Source organism: Kogia breviceps, chromosome 7 (genome assembly GCF_026419965.1).
Source record: "Kogia breviceps isolate mKogBre1 chromosome 7, mKogBre1 haplotype 1, whole genome shotgun sequence".
Lineage (NCBI taxonomy): Eukaryota > Metazoa > Chordata > Mammalia > Artiodactyla > Physeteridae > Kogia > Kogia breviceps.
The window spans coordinates 53,933,693-53,950,089 of record NC_081316.1 but is presented as its reverse complement, the minus strand read 5'-3'; the positions used below and the strand labels follow the sequence as shown (position 1 = coordinate 53,950,089).

The 16,397-nt window shown below is 35.6% G+C and overlaps 1 protein-coding gene across 4 annotated transcripts in view; it reads left to right on the top strand.

The window, feature by feature from the left end:
- TMEM135 (transmembrane protein 135) overlaps positions 1-16,397 on the top strand; it is a 261,388-nt gene that overhangs the window by 229,971 nt on the left and 15,020 nt on the right. For all 4 annotated transcript variants that reach the window (XM_067038309.1, XM_059068511.2, XM_067038311.1 and 1 more), the window contains exons 7-10: positions 6,718-6,759; positions 9,710-9,856; positions 12,320-12,389; positions 15,767-15,934. In XM_067038309.1, the coding sequence (XP_066894410.1) occupies positions 6,718-6,759; positions 9,710-9,856; positions 12,320-12,389; positions 15,767-15,934 (427 nt within the window). The remainder of the gene's footprint in view (positions 1-6,717; positions 6,760-9,709; positions 9,857-12,319; positions 12,390-15,766; positions 15,935-16,397) is intronic.

Sequence of the window (16,397 nt, the reverse complement as noted above, 5' to 3'; positions counted from 1 at the left end):
GGTAGGCTAGGCTAAGCTCAGCTATGATGTTTGGTCTGTTAAGTGTATTAAATACATTTTCTTTTTTAAAAATTTATTTATCTATCTATCTTTATTTATGGCTGCATTGGGTCTTTGTTGCTGCGCGCGGGCTTTCTCTAGTTGCGGCAAACGGGGGCTACTCTTCATTGGGCTTCTCACTGCAGTGGATTCTCTTTGTTTCAGAGCATGGGCTCTAGGCATACGGGCTTCAGTAGCTGCAGCACGCGGGCTTAGTCATTGTGGCTTGCAAGCTCTAGAGCTCAGGCTCAGTAGTTGTGGTGCATGGGCTTAGTTGCTCAGGGCATGTGGGATCTTCCCGGACCAGGGCTCAAACCCGTGTCCTCTGCATTGGCAGGTGGATTTTTAACCACTGAGCCACCAGGGAAGCCCTGCATTTTCGACTTAATGATATTTTCAACTTGGGATGGATTTATTGGGACGTAATCTCCATCATAAGTGGAAGAAATCCATACTACTTTTCTCAAATCAAATACTTTAAGGAGATAGATGATGTAAAATGCAGGACTAAAGAAATTTGAAGCTGAACTCATAAAGTACAAATAAAGTAATTAAGCTCTTAGAAAGCACAACTGATACAGGAAATTGTGTGGCAGAACTTTTAGCCAAGATTATTTTCATTTATTTGACAAACATATACATAACTATGCAGATATCTTTTTTAATGATCAGAGATGGTATATAATTTATCTTTGCATTACTTAAATGATCTGCAGCACAGTGTCTTCTGTATGTTAGGTGCCTGATAAATGATTGTAGGGTGAATAAAGATAGATGCTGTAACATTTAACCAATATGTGAGTTTCCTTCTAACCAATTCAATGAGTAAAAAATAAGACAAAAGAACTCTGACATTGATACTTAATGAGTGTTTCCTTTTTTTGTCATTGTAGTAACAGTTATCCATGTCACTGGGATCATAGTTTCAGAAAATTCTATCTATATCATTTGTTTCAGTCAGTAACTTTATGCCTTCTAGCAAAACTGTTGCAGTAGTAGTATTAGTAAAGTGGACCTAGTCTTATGTTCTCTGCCATAGTATTGGTGAAATAGAGATGAATAACTTTTACACTGTTTAATCTGTTCCTGAATGTTCAGATATTGATGTTTTTAATTAAGCAAACTACACAAATAATATTTAAATGTATACTTGTAAAAAATTTTAAATGATATATGAATATAGAGAGTAAAAAGTTCTATTCTTCTTTCATGTCTTTTAACCCATCCTACTTCAATAGGTAGCCTGCTAACAACTGTTTGGGGTATATCCTTTTGACCACTTTCTCTAACTTTCTATAGTATATAATAAACAGCATTTTATATTTTATCATTAATAATATTTTAGCATTGATGCTTCATATAGCAATAATGTAATCTTTTATCATTATTGAGATTATATCTATAGAATTGCTTGTTGTATCAATACTTAACAGAATTTCTGTAGTGTATATATCATCTCAGTAGTTCGTCTTATAATCTTAAAGTTAAAAAAGAAAAGGTTGTTATTTTTTTTGCGGTACGCGGGCCTCTGACTGTTGTGGCCTCTGCGGTTGCGGAGCACAGGCTCCGGACGCGCAGGCTCAGCGGCCATGGCTCACGGGCCCAGCTGCTCCGCGGCATGTGGGATCTTCCCAAACCGGGGTACAAACCTGTGTCTCCTGCATCGGCAGGCGGACTGTCAACCACAGCGCCACCAGGGAAGCCCAGAAAAGGTTATTTTTTTTTCTAAAGGGTTATAAAGGCTATTTTCCCCAATTCTACAGTTTTTTTAAGATTTAATTACAAAGAAAAATATATGCAAAATATTTTATTTCTAAAATGGAGATACGTGCCTAATTAGACGAGTAAGTCCTATCCCCCTGCCCAGCAAAAAGTATTTCAAAGACTCGTATTGTCAGATTGTTTGATATTATTTATCAATGCCAATAAAAGTGGAAAGGCTTTAATTTCAAAAAAAAAGAAAACGGTGGTCTTTAAACCTTTGCCGGAATAAGTTCCATGTCTAAGTTTTATAAAGCGATAAGCAAATGAAATAATATTAGTAGCAGCCAGTAATCTCAAAACAAATTCAGGGTTTTGTTTGTATGTTACTTTTTAAAAAAAATTCTTGATGTCCGTGAGATCATTATTTATGAGTGATTTAGAATAATTCATTTATTTTCCATTATTATTTCAAATAATAATAGTATCACTAAATAAAATTATAGTAAGTGATGAAATTTCAGAATTAGAAATCATTTAATGAGCCAGTTATGGAGGTCATTTACTTCCAGGCTCTTTTTTAGGAGGCAATGAGATTAAGCCCTTAAATTAAGTGATTTGCTCTAGGTTGATAGGGAAGTTATGACTAGTATCTATTTCATTGTTCATATCAAGAGTCTTTCCATAGCATCATGCACTGCCTTAGAAATATGTAAAAGGAGATTTATAAAAGTACATTTTTTATATCTATTATATTTACCAAATAAATGAAAACCGACTAGACAAAAAAATTTTAGGAGTAAAAATAGTTTTCAGAGTTTTCAGGTTACTAGAAAACATATTATAAAGCAGCACATTTACATCATCAAATTCTATGTTGGTGCCAAATGGTAGGGTGTTCTTAGAGATTTTATAACTATACACAATAATAGGAACAGGAATGTCACCTTCGTTAAAAGTCTCATATTTATATTTACTTCAAAATTCATATTTTGAATGCCTATGAATTTGTTTTTAAACGAAAATGTGCAACAAAATGTTTGATATAGAAACCACATCAAAGAGCCAGAAATTTTTCAGAAAACGGCTTACTAGTGACATCTGCTGGTACAATGTTGTGATAAAGGTAGAAGTATCTCATGGAAATTAAGAATGAGATAAAGAATCTTTGGGGGCAAAATTGTTCATTTTACTATCATTTATATTTCTAATTGAAAAAAATTATCTTAGTGGGTTCTCTCCCACTGGCATTGACCAAGAGTATTATTCGAATAGTAATAAAGTTAAACTTCTTTATACTTTCTTGTATATTATATGTAATTCCAACCTGACTCTCTATGATTAGTTGTTTATCAGCTAAGTTGTTTGATATAATGCTGCAAATTATTCTTCCTCTTTGTCTCTCCTGGCTTTGTTTTATATCATACATAGCCAGAACATTGCAAATGGAGAGATTCAGTAACTGTGGATTGAGTCATACTAGTTATTTATGTCATTTGCATAGACTGACTTTAATAGGAAAGTTTATGTATACATGAGTTAAATGCATTATGTTTATGCACACTCAAAAATTAAAATGAGACTTTATATTAGAGAATGGATTTATTAGGAGAAATGATTTTTTTTTTCTTTTAGAGAAAAGATTTTCTGCATTAGAATAAAAAATACTCAGTCCTTGAATATTTTCTTTATTGACACTTAATTCCTAGATGATTGTATCTAGTCCCATGGATTTAAGTACTACTTATAAACGAATCAGACCTCTCCCTTGAACCCACATCTATATAGCCAGCTGCTTGCTTCCTTAACATTTCCATTTATAGCTCACATGCACCTCAAGCTTAACATATGTAAAACAAAACTTTGATTTTTCTCCTCAAACCTGTTTCTTTTGCAGTCTTTCTCACTTCAGTAAATGGATATTGTATCCCTCCATTTGCTCAAACCAAAAATATTTTAATAATTTGTAAATTCTCTCTTGTACCCCACATTCAAACCATCAAGAAATTCTACCAGTTCTGCTTTTGAAATACATTCAGAGTCTTACCACTCCCCTCCACCTCTGACACTGTGATCTAGTCCAGGCACAGTCATTTCTCCTCCTAATTAGCCTCTTTGCTTCTAACCTTGCCCTCCTGTAGTCTGTTTTCAAACCAGCAAAGCGATTATCTTAAAATTTAAGACAGATCTTGTCACTTCTCTGCTGAGAACCTTCCCAAGTCCTTACCATGCCTACAGGGCCTACAGGAATTGTAGACCACTCGCTCCCTCCACAGCTATTACTGTGACCTCATTTCCTACCACTGCTTCCCTCCAGCTGCAATAATGCACTTGCTGTTCTCCTTACATGCCATGCAGACTCCTTATCAAGGGCTTTGTGCTTGCTCTTCCTTCAGACTGAAATGCCCTTCCCTCAATTCAGTAAGGTTTCTGATCAAATTACCAAATTCCACCTTCTCAGAGAGGCCCTTCCTGACTACACTATGTTAAAAACAAACAAAGAAAAGGTCCAGCCTGATCACTGTTGCGCCCCTTGTCCTGCTTTGCTTTTTTCCATAGCAGTTATCACCACATGACTGACTTACGGTTTTTTTTTGTCCTATCTCTCCCCCTTCTAGAATGTCAGTGGTACGCAAGCAGAGATTCTATATTGTCCACTGTTACATCCTTAGAACCTAAACCAGCGCTTGCACATAGTAGGCACTCCGTCAATATTTGTTGAATAAATCAGCAAGCCTTAATACATGAATGGAGAATGTGATTTGATTTACATTATAATAACGGAATCCATCAAATAGTGAGGCACCTTTTAATGGTCTCTGTTTTGTATAAATCTTTATGTTTATGTCATACTTTTTACATCTAACGCAGATTACCATAGTGTTTCATAGTTAGATTAGGGCTCAGACAATACTTTCGGTGTCAAAATGCAGGGCGGTATTACTATTTTAAAGATTCTTTTTCTGGGAATAATTACGTTTTTGTCCTTTTGACATAGACATCTGACCCTCAATTACATTAACAGACCTTATACACATGAATAGAAAGAAGAATAGCCCCTTTTGAATCCATGCTAAGACTTTATCAATATGAAGTGCTTCCCACAGGGTTCTGCTGAAAGAACCAAACTTCCATCATAATGAAATTGCAAATTCATTTGTAGATGCCCTTTTATATTTGAAAGCTACTTTTTGATGTTTGGTCTGCAGTTAGATTTATTGTTTAAGGTCACAAATATGCAATCCTGACCAGACCAAGTTGTCAGAATCCTTTATCTATTCAGCATTGCACAAAGACAAATGGCTATCTTTCAACAATAACATACCAGAGCCAAAATTTGTTCCCAGTTGTACATAATCTTTTAATCAATCTGCTTTCTGTTTTCTAGTCAATAGACTCCCAGCCTAACTCCTCACCATCCCACCTATCTAGAAATTACTCAGTTATGGGTTTTAAATTACTGAGAAACACTTTCTTCAGATGGAAACAGATAACTTTAAGAATTTTAATGCTATAATTTTCCCATGCACACTTTAAGCTTAACATATGAATTATTTTGCCTTTATCCTCATTCTGTACAGAGTAGATAATTATATAGTATGTTAGCTAAATTCTCTGGTTACATTCTCACTGTTAACATGACCACAAAGTAGATTATGTTGCTTAATTGAATTCCTAAGTGCTTTAAAACATCTCAGTGCACATGGATTAAGTTTTTTCCTGAGATTCTATATGTCCTCCAATAAAAATGTATATTTAAAAATTTTTAGATAGATTTCTTATATTTTTGTTCATTTCCTTTGTGACCTTTCATGTAAAAGGCATACAGAAAGAATTGTCCAGTTAGATTTAAGGCTGTACTTTCTGTCTGAGAATATCCAGTGTCTAATATTAACATATGTTAGAGCATCATCATATCACCAATCTTTATAGTTTCTCCAAGGAATTTTGATACTAGATACCCAAAGATTCTCTAGTAACTTGATCATACCTATAGAGCAGACCATTAAGACCAGGATAGTAACGCCCCCATTTTAAAATCTTGTTTAAATACTTTTTGCAGATGTGAGAATCCCCCCTCCCCCCTCCCCCAGTTGCCATGTAGCTTGAGTCTTCCCCAGTTAAAAGGAATACACTGTTTTAGGAGGAGGTATAAGAGAAAACCGTAACTTTTAAGTCAGATGAAGTCGTTTTTTTTTTTCCTGAATTCTGACTACTATTTATTTTGTGACCTCGGGGTAGTTACCACATCTGGGGGGCCTCTGCACAGCTGTGGAGTAGAGAAACACCTATTCATAAGAGTTGTGGTATAATTGAATGAGACGACACATATAAAGGGCCTAAAACAATGCCCAGCAATAGTAAGCACTCAATAATATTTGGAATCTTCTCTCTGTGCTCTCCTCCTCCACCCCCTATTCCTCTTGCTACATTATCTGTTCTGATTGGACTTACTCAGAAGTTAAAATTGTTAACTAACCTTGAAGCCTTTTTGTGCCTGCCAACTCTACATTGCTCTGCATTCACTGAATTAATAAATAGGGAGAAGTCAGGACCTTGAATTGACCTGTACATAATACCCAGCAGGTGTATGTGGTCTTTCTCTTCACAACAAATTGCTCCCCCAGGGATTGGCTAGAATGAAGAATACTCCACTCCCAGCCTTCATTTTAAGTCCACAAGGATCCCTTAGAAGATTTACTTTAAATCTCTCTTCAACCTGCAAATCTGAGAATTGAGCCTTAAATTATGTTAATACGACATGGGAAGGCATTATCATTTTAATCATTTTGTGTAAGACGGCTTGTTCATTGTTTGTTGTTTGTTTGACCATTCGTACTGCTCAGATCATTGTACTAAAAGAGTTTCACCTTTAAAAGAAAATCATTTTCAGGAAAAAATTTAATAGCTATTTAATACTATTACTTTATATCTCAAAACAAGTTACTTTATCACTGTAAATTTCTATTGTTTTAGGTGCAAAGATGGTTTGAAAGGATTTACATTCTCTGCACTTAGGTAAGTTGCATATTTTATTTATCTTTATGTTAAGAGAATTTACAAGTTAAGTTTTTTCTAAAAGTAATATCATCGTACATAATAGTAATAAGTATTTATAGACTCCACTTTTAAGTTGCAAGCAATGTTAAAAGTCACAAAAGTGGCTTTGTGGACATTTCATTAACAGAGTAATTTGTTAATTTTCCACCTAAAATTCAGTCAGTCAGCCACTATTTGGGGGGCCTATTATGTGCCTTACAGTATGGGGTATTAAAGAAGATTACAAGAACTCTGTTTATGGAGCTTGGAAAGACAAAGCTACACATGAACAATTACTGGAAAATGAAGCCCTTAATTGTGTGGTACCAGATTACGGGCTTTGTTAGGGCAGGACTCATGCATTGTCAAACACATTCTGTATTATAGGCTTCACTAGAGTCATTGGAGTCTTCTTTTCACCTCGTAGCCCATCTCTTATCACAGTAATTGGCACGTGGTCGATACTGTAGAGATGTTGGTTAGCATTAGTGTTGAATTTTATAGTTCACCAAACATTTTCACATACATTAGGAAATTAAACTTTCTCTGTTATTGAATAGAGTATTTTTGGTTGTGGAAATTCTTTGGTAAAGATAACTAAATCATAACACACAGCAGTAATTTCTTCATGTCATGTTTTTCATTAAAAGATCCTGAAACTTATTAGAAAATAGCTTTTTGTTGTTGCATTGGCTACATAGGATTCTATGTAATTCACAGATTAAGTGAATTAAGTTTCACTTAAATCAAGTTTAATTAAACTTAATTAAAGTTTAATTAATTAAATTAAGTGAATTAAGTTTCACTTAAATTAAGTTTCAACTTAAACTAAAAGTTGGTAACAAAATCAAAAGTTGGTTTTCCCAGAGAGAAAACTCTGCCATTGTTCCTGCCTCTTTCCTTAGACTCCCAGAATCCTTGCCAAAACTCAGAATGTGTCGGATATTTGAGTATGTTTTCTTCAAATCCACTTATAATGAAGAGCTGACTTGGACTCTTTGCACTTAACATTTTCTCTGTGTTACAGGAAAATATTCTGGAAAAATAGTTATTCATTCTTGCTAGTTCTGTAAGATAACAGTGGAAGTTAGGGGAGTAGACAGAGTCAAGGAGAGAACCACGGGAGAAGAGCCAGTGCAGGAATCTGAAGGTAGACTAAGGCTGATTCATCGTAGTTTAAAACATAGTTAGTAATGTACAAAGTTTGGTGACTAAGAACCCAGGCCTTAGAGTTAAACAGTTCTGGGTTCAAATAATTACTGATATTTTTGATTGTGGACAAGATGCTTTTTCATGTTAACTGTCAGGGAAAGTACGGTACCTACTTCATAGTGTTTTGCTATGAGGGTTAAATGATTTAATCTTTGTCCAAGGCTCAGTGCTGTGCCTGTCATGTAGTAAATACTCAGAAAATGCTCGCTATTACTATATATTCCTTTGCTAGGTATTAACTAAATATTTATTATGTGCCCGACACTATGCCAGGCACTGGGATATAATAACAAAGAAGGTATATGTAGTCTCACAGATCCCACAGTTTAGTGGGGGAGGGAAACTACTAAAAAGGTGCTTCCAGTCCTGGGGGATCACTGGGCTGTGAGAGTACAAAGGAAGGATGGCTCACTCACTCCAGCTTGGGGCAGGGGCAGCTTCTCTGAGGAAGTGAATGGTAGGTCCTGGCCAAAATAGCAACACTTTCCTTTCGGTGTTAGGAGAAAAGGTATGAGAGATATTGTATCTGTTCCAGCATAATTTTACCTTGTTTATAAAGAGTAGTGGTACAGACCCTAAACTCTCCATTCACACCCACAATTAGGAACCAAATTCTTTTGGACCAGCAGTTACCAAGGAGGCACAGCTGCCATCTGGTGACAAACAATCTCATTGCACGCCCCTTACAATTTGGTAAACTAGATGTTTTATCAAGTTTGTCCTAACGAGATGGGTTGCACTTGTTGATGTAATAATTTTTCTCTCTTTTATGAGTATTTAAATTTGCCATAGTTCCCATGTTCTAGAATTTTAGTGTAGTGTTATTGTTCTCCTGTTTTATCTATGTTTTGTGATATTTTCTGAAGGTTCAGCAGGCAAAATTGGCTAAGAAAAGCTTAGTTATTCTTTATAAGAGAGTGACTCTTATAGTGAAGGTGAAAACAGCAAAAATGAAAACTGATAAAGGATACTGATTGAGTGATAGCTAATGGTTGGTACTGTTTTCTTTGTACTGTCTTTGGAAAAATATAGTCCAGTTTTGATGATACAGGAATGGTGTCTTGTCCTGGATATTAGATTTTCCCAAAGAGAAGTAAGTAGATTAGAATAACATCAAATTTAAGATTTTCTAATAATGTGGGGAAGACACACAGACTCTTAACCACTTTCTGATTCTCATTCTTTAGTTCCCTCTATTTCTCACATGCATATAGATGACCACCTACTGCACTGCAGCTGTTTTATGACTCAAAGTGACGTTAGATATAAATTTAGAGTAAAAAAATGAGAAATGCATTCAATTGTAACTGTTAGTACATTTTAGAGAAAAAAATAGAAATTTTGTCATTAACTAGTAGATTCAAGTTAATAGTTCATCTGCTTTTTTGTTTGAAAAAACTTTTAAGTTGTGTAATACCTTAAAAAAGCGGTGACTTAAGTTAAAAGGGTGTTTCGTCAAAGAGCTATGCTGTATTTGATTTTAAGATGCCTGCACTGTTAAATAAACAGCTATTAACATTTTCTGAGTATTCAGATTACAAAAGCCTATTTTTTAAAGGATGACTAGTTTTATATAAATTGTGGAAAATATTATTTCAAATGATAAGGTACTGTCCACAGTGTATTTGTGTATAAACAAAATCAGTTTATTTTCTCACTGATTTTTTTTTTTTTTTTTTAAGGGGAAAAATGCCTCTCATTGTGCTCTTTTCTTTAGGTTCATTGTTGGGAAGGAAGAAATTCCCACACATTCTTATTCACCAGAGGCGGCATATGCAAAAGTGGAACAAAAGACTGAGAAACATGAGGAAAAACCAAGAGGAACGAATATAATTGCTCTAGTCAGGAAGCTTGTGGATTCAGTGTGAGTTCTTTATCTTGATATTTTAGCACATTTTCTCACCATTTTATATAACATTTGTACCATGCCAAGGTATTTTTGTTTTCTTTTCAGGTAATAATACATATATATATATATATATATATATATAATTTTACCAGAAACTGTGCATAGAGTTTTATAAAAAGGCACACGATGGCAAGTGAATGTTGTTTATTATTTCTAGCAGGACTGTAGACCACTATCTGCCTTTAAAATAGTTTTACATGAAATCGAAATACTTTTCTATTTCAAACTAAGCAGAGTTGCAGGAGGCTAGACTAGGGAACTTCAGGGAACAGATTAATATGTGCTAATTGAATGTTTCAAGTGTGGAAAGGAGAAAGAAAAATTCCAAGAGAGATTTAAGAAATTATAGATATAATAAGGAGCAAACTTTAAGTGAAGGATATTTTGCAAGAGTGGAAATTTTTAGGGCTTTGGAAATAAAATAAGAAATCTTTATTTGTATGTTATACAAAGAAGTCTGTTTCATACAGATAAGTCATCATTTGCATTTCAAATATTTAAGATATTTAAGAAAATAAATTTAAAGGTTTAAAATTAGAATATCAGCCAATAAAAATAATCTTGTAGTGCTATTTTAGAGAGTGTAGAATGAGGAGGCATATAGAAAGTTAGGGAACTACAACTACAGGAAGCTGACGCCCTTTAAGAAATCTGAAGGCCTGTGTTTGACTCATTTTGCCCCTCCTGGCTTTGGGATTAAAGTGATTTAACCACTCTGCATCCCACAGTCCTCATCAGTTAACTTCATTAAGGAGTGTTGCGTGCATTAAATGAAATAACATAGGAGTTGCTTCAGATGCACGAGCACAGAGTAGGTACTCAAAACTTTTACTGAATTTAAAGACTGTCTCTTCTTCTGTACACCACAGAAGAAGGTAAAAGGAAAGAAAGGGATGGTAGACGGCAGTAATAATTGTGGTAGGGGATCCCGTTAATGGGAATCATGTCAACAAGAATCATAGGGGAATGCAGAGAATGTGTGACAGGGGTGCATGAAGCCTTGGGTATCAGAGCTGATCGGGCCATGGCAGAACTTGTCAGAGCAGCCTCAGTGGGTCCATTGGTGTGAAAGCAGGTGCAGGGTAATATAGAAGCAGAGCAGATGACATAGGAGACTGGCAGTCCAGCACTTGGGAAGCCATCTTAATGGAAAAGACTAGGAAAGATTAAACGACAGTATAGTTGATATCAGAATTTAACTTCGCTAGCAAAGAGAGTTTAACAATTTCTGTGTAGTTCTTGTAGCCATGGCTGAGAGATGTCTTTGAAGAGGACACTTAGAAGTATGAAGAGTGATGGTTTACATAAGGCAGTCCTTCTCTGATTCACCCCTTTTCAGGCCCCTAGCTTTAATCACTCAACAACTTCGCATGACCAGATATGTCATATCATTCTAATGACATACGGAATGAACTATTGCTGTCACCCATGACTAGGAAAGGCTGCCTGTATACTCCAGCTGCAGTGCAGCATTGAATTTCGGAGAAGGTCTTTATAATCAATTTGCAAATGGAATTAGAGAGCTAGGATATCACTCTGCAAGTTATTATCATAAACAAGAAAGAGTTAATGTGTTCCAACCATGAAGATAATTAATTAAGTGTATTCTGAAAGAGTTATAAAGACTGCTTATTTTGGAACATGAACTCTTCAAAGAGAAAGGGGGAGAGTTAAACCCACATTAGATATTCTACTTACTTTTTTACGCCTGGAGTGAATAAATAGTCCTGGAGTAGACATACCAAATAACTAAAATAAGTGTGTCTTGAATAGTAGTCCTCCCAGCAGAAATGTTTATTAAACACTGGAAGACTAAGTTGTTTACAGTTAAATCACAACCTACTTTTGAATTCCTACATGTTCTATTTCTATATTTATTTTAAAAATTGAATTTTAAATTCTAATACTATATCATGTTTCTTTCCCAGATGTTTTCTCTCAAATATAATTAAGTATAAACTCCTGTAACTTGAGCACTTCTCATTATGATTTTTGCTCAAGTACTGACGTCATGGATGATTTATGACCATTATATGCTACAATAAACGATTTAAAGCTTCCAAAAGATTTGGCAGAGTATAGAGATAACATATACATATTTTTCATATTTAGTCACAAATATTTACCAATATGGCTTTTCTGTTCCACATTCAAGTATTTTGACTGCAGTCACATATCTTATACAGTGTGTCAAATGGTGAGCAGCAAAGGGGGAAAAAAATCTGTTATCTTTGCTTCTGTATGTCCTAAGAAATCAAAAGATGCACACATTTAGAAACGAATTGATAATGTTTTCTCCTTTTTCGGTTAGAGAGTTTTAAGCAGATCAACACACACACACACACACACACACACACACACACACACATGCACACACCACACATTTTAATTATATTAGTTTTTCTGGTTTAATTTCAGATGTAAGCATGGACCAAGGCATAGATGTTGCAAACACTATGAGGATAATTGCATCTCTTATTGCATTAAAGTAAGTATATAAAATCTACTTTAATAACCACAGGGAATATGTACAGAAAAAACTTATTAATACATAATTTCAAAGTAAATGGAAAAGTTGACAATCATTGCTATCATTCTTTGCATTTGACTTGAAGAATAAGACACTTGTGAGACATAGATAACAATTTAGCTTTTAGTATTCACTTACTAGATCCTTTGTTAAATAATTTTTACATCAGCTTACTTAATAAATGTAAAACTTACAAAGTAGAAGGTGAAGCAACAACAACAAAAAAGAGAAAAATAAAGTCAAATTAAAATTAAAATTTGTACTTTGCCACGTATCCTCATTAGAATACATCTTAGAACAAGGCCCCTGGACTGTGCTGTGTGCTAGGGATCAGCAGTCACTCACATACACCGCACAATCTGGGACAGTGGCGTTTGGTTTTGGACTTGTAAAGCTGTTCCATTTTTTAAGGCATGAAGGTAACTGGAGCATGTCCACAGTTGTTCTACATTAAGAAAGTTAGTTATGCCCACTGACATAAATTCCCCACTCCCTAATATGTTAGTGTACCAGGGCCGTGCTCCTTCCCCATCCCCCATCCCACCAACTCCGAGAAGGAAGTTAATTTTCATTGCAGTTAGTCTGTCACAGGTGGCACCATCTGCTACAAGTTCTTTCGTTTTGGATGGTGCTCTAACAATCCTGATGCTTTAGAAAATTTATGTTCTTTCTTACATCTGATCCCCCACTTTATCGATGATGAGAAGAGCAGAGTTGTACAGCAACCCAGAAGATAGCCTCCTGACCGTCCCTCTAGAAAGGGAGGGACTGTATCACATTAGTGCCTATGAATGTGAATGCCTGTGGCCGAGTGTTGATGGTGGCACGCACCCAAGCCAACACTTACCTTCAAAGTGCTCAAAGACAGAACCAGAGGTAAAAGCAGTAGAGAGTTTTTTCAGTTGTGAAGTAGTTTCTGACACACTCTTTCCAAATCTGATTTCCTGCCCCGTTTTTAAAGTGGCAAAAAATTAAAAAAAAAAAAAAGAATGTTGCCGGCTGCCTCAAAGTCTACCAGCTCCCAGAGACGGTTATTATTCCCTCCAACGGGACATAATTCTAGTTCAAGGGAAACTTCAGGAGGGGAACTAAGAAAAGCATTTTGACTAAATTAGCGGTATTTGAGAAATTTGGGGGAGAGGAGAGGTGATATTTTAAAAAAAGTATACGAGAAAGTTAGAATTACTGAGGTATGAAAAAAATGTAGTCATTCTTTCAAGCGTGTACCAGTACTATAAACTTGCTAATTTATGTATACACTGTAATATTATGTCCATGAATGTAGAATTATTTGGAGATTTGTGGGTGAGGAATTTATATCACAAGTATAGTAAAATATTTTGAGAGTGCACCTCATTATTCCATAGACTCAGTTACAGCTCATGTTAAATCATACCCCTGAGTGAATATTCAGGTGAATTACATTCCCCCCAACTCACTATACTCCATTCAAACGAACTTTTTGTTGATACCTGCCAATCTCTTTTTTGGCTTTGTGCTTTTTGTCCAAGCTCCCCGAAATGTTTTTCTCATGCCAGCTCCTTCTCTTTTGTGTCTATTTAAACGTCACATCCTCAGTAGCCTTCCCTTACCACTCAGTCTAATATAGGGTGCCCTGTTAATTTCTTTCCCAGTGCCCTGATTACTTCCTTCTCAACACTTATTGTAATCTGTAATTACTTTATGTTTATTTGTTAACTGATTTTCTCTTCCTCTAATGAGCATGGAAGCTCCATGAAGGCAAGAGCTTTGTGTCCTCTTCACTACTCTATCCCCAGCATCTAGTGTGATGTTCGGCACATGAAAGGCATTCACTGAATCTTTCCCGAATACGTGAAAGTGTGAATGGATGGAAGGATGAATAGATCTCTTGAAAATAGTGTGAAATGATTGAACGTGAGTGTGATCTTTGAACCCTTAGGTTAATATTATGATAGTATCAGTGATAAGATACAGGTGTGGCCACTTCAGGCATTAAACAAACACTGGGCAGTTGCAGTTAAGCAAATGCATGATAATTAATGCTAATTGTTTGGACAATTTAATTTTCATGCTTGAACCAGGTATTAGGTAGTTTCAGGTAAATTAATGAATGTTTCTTCATAGTAACTCAATTTTTTTTTTTTAAAAAAAAGAAGGCTGCTATCCAGAAGATACAAACCTGACCTGTGAAACTTAGCAGCAAACACTGCTAAGAATGTAGACGTTTTTCCATTCCAGTGGGGGTGAAAGAGGAGGAGGATGGGAGATCAGTATTACAGTGTATTGGTTGAATCATGTATAAAATACTGTTCTTTTTGATAACATTTTGTTTCGAGATGACTGGAATTTTTCAGTCTCTCACCATTAAGTGACATCAAACTTCATTTTCCTAAAGAGTGAAATGAAATTGACCAACACTAGTCATCCTTTCCTCCCTTTTACACTGTAGATAGTTGCAGGTAATATGGAGAAATGTTGACAGCAAATGTGGATTTGTAGCAAATTTGCTTTCTCAGGTTTTGTTTAGTTTACCTTAAAGCTGCCATTCCCTAGAGATGTTTCAGCTTGACACATTGAGCACAGAAGTAAAAACCTAGGTAGAATTATTTCTTTTCCTGGAAAATTCTTTAAACTTGATCGTTTATATAGTCGACACCAAAGGTCTAAACAGATAATACAATTATTTTCTGTCAAAAGAATCTCTGCTGAAACTAATGATTAAGAGGCATTTTCTGTCAAAATTTCCAAAAGCATTTGGTTTTGTTAACTATGTTTTTTGGAATTGCAGTGCTTTTGTTTCTAAAACTATTTGCGGTTTAGGGATTATAAATCCCAGTTATGTCAACAAAATGTCAAGAAGTAGAAGTTTGGTGCACAGATAGACTTGGCCAGTGCTTGGGCGACTTTTTAAGCCTTTGTAAATCATAGAAAGTATGTTTGCCGCAAGATTTCACGCTTTTTTTTTTTTTTTTTTGTGGTACGCGGGCGTCTCACTGTTGTGGCCTCTCCCGTTGCGGAGCACAGGCTCCGGACGCGCAGGCCCAGCGGCCATGGCTCATGGGCCCAGCCGCTCCGCGGCATGTGGGATCTTCCCGGACTGGGGCATGAACGCGTGTCCCCTGCATCAGCAGACGGACTCTCAACCACTGCGCCACCAGGGAAGCCCTTCACGCTTCTTTTTAAGGCAATTGTTTTAAAACTGTTTGAGGTTTAGGACTTAATTTTGAAAATGGCTGCGATATAAACTTGTCTTAATATTTTTAGTTCCGTTTTGATTCTGCGACACTAAAATTTATATCTATCGGTCTTCAAAATTTGGTTGTAAATCAGAATTTCCTCCCTGTTTTCTCTAGGGTTTTATCAGAATGTTTAGCGTGGGATACTTGATCCAGTGCTGCCTCCGGATTCCCTCTGCATTTAGGCATCTGTTTACACAGCCGTCACGGCTACTTTCTCTCTTCTACAATAAAGAAAACTTCCAGCTCGGAGCTTTTCTGGGCTCTTTTGTTAGTATATACAAGGTAAGGCTTTCAGAAGAGTAAAGAAAAGTGGGAAATAAATAACATGGCTGTTGTTAAAATGAGATACGGCCTTAACTCATCTGTCATTTTTTTTTAATGCTTCTTTCTATAGTGTTCATAAATATCTCATCACCAAATATGCACATTATGTTGGGAATAGAGGCTGGAGATATTTCTTCTCTTAAAGCTTGAAAGTGTAGATGTATTTGCATTTATACATAATATTAAAGATTTTCAAAGACTCATTTTCTTTTTTTCAACAATGTAGTCACTGAGAAAATATGAACTTCCTGATATTTCTAACATCAAAAGTGATGTATCTATTTGTTTTTTCTGAATAATTTTACTACCTGATTATTAATTTAAACATTTTCAGACCCTCCTAGCTGATATCAACCTTTGATAGAAACAGTAAGGATTTTCTGTTGTAACTGATATAAGCAATGACTTATTTTCCATCTCT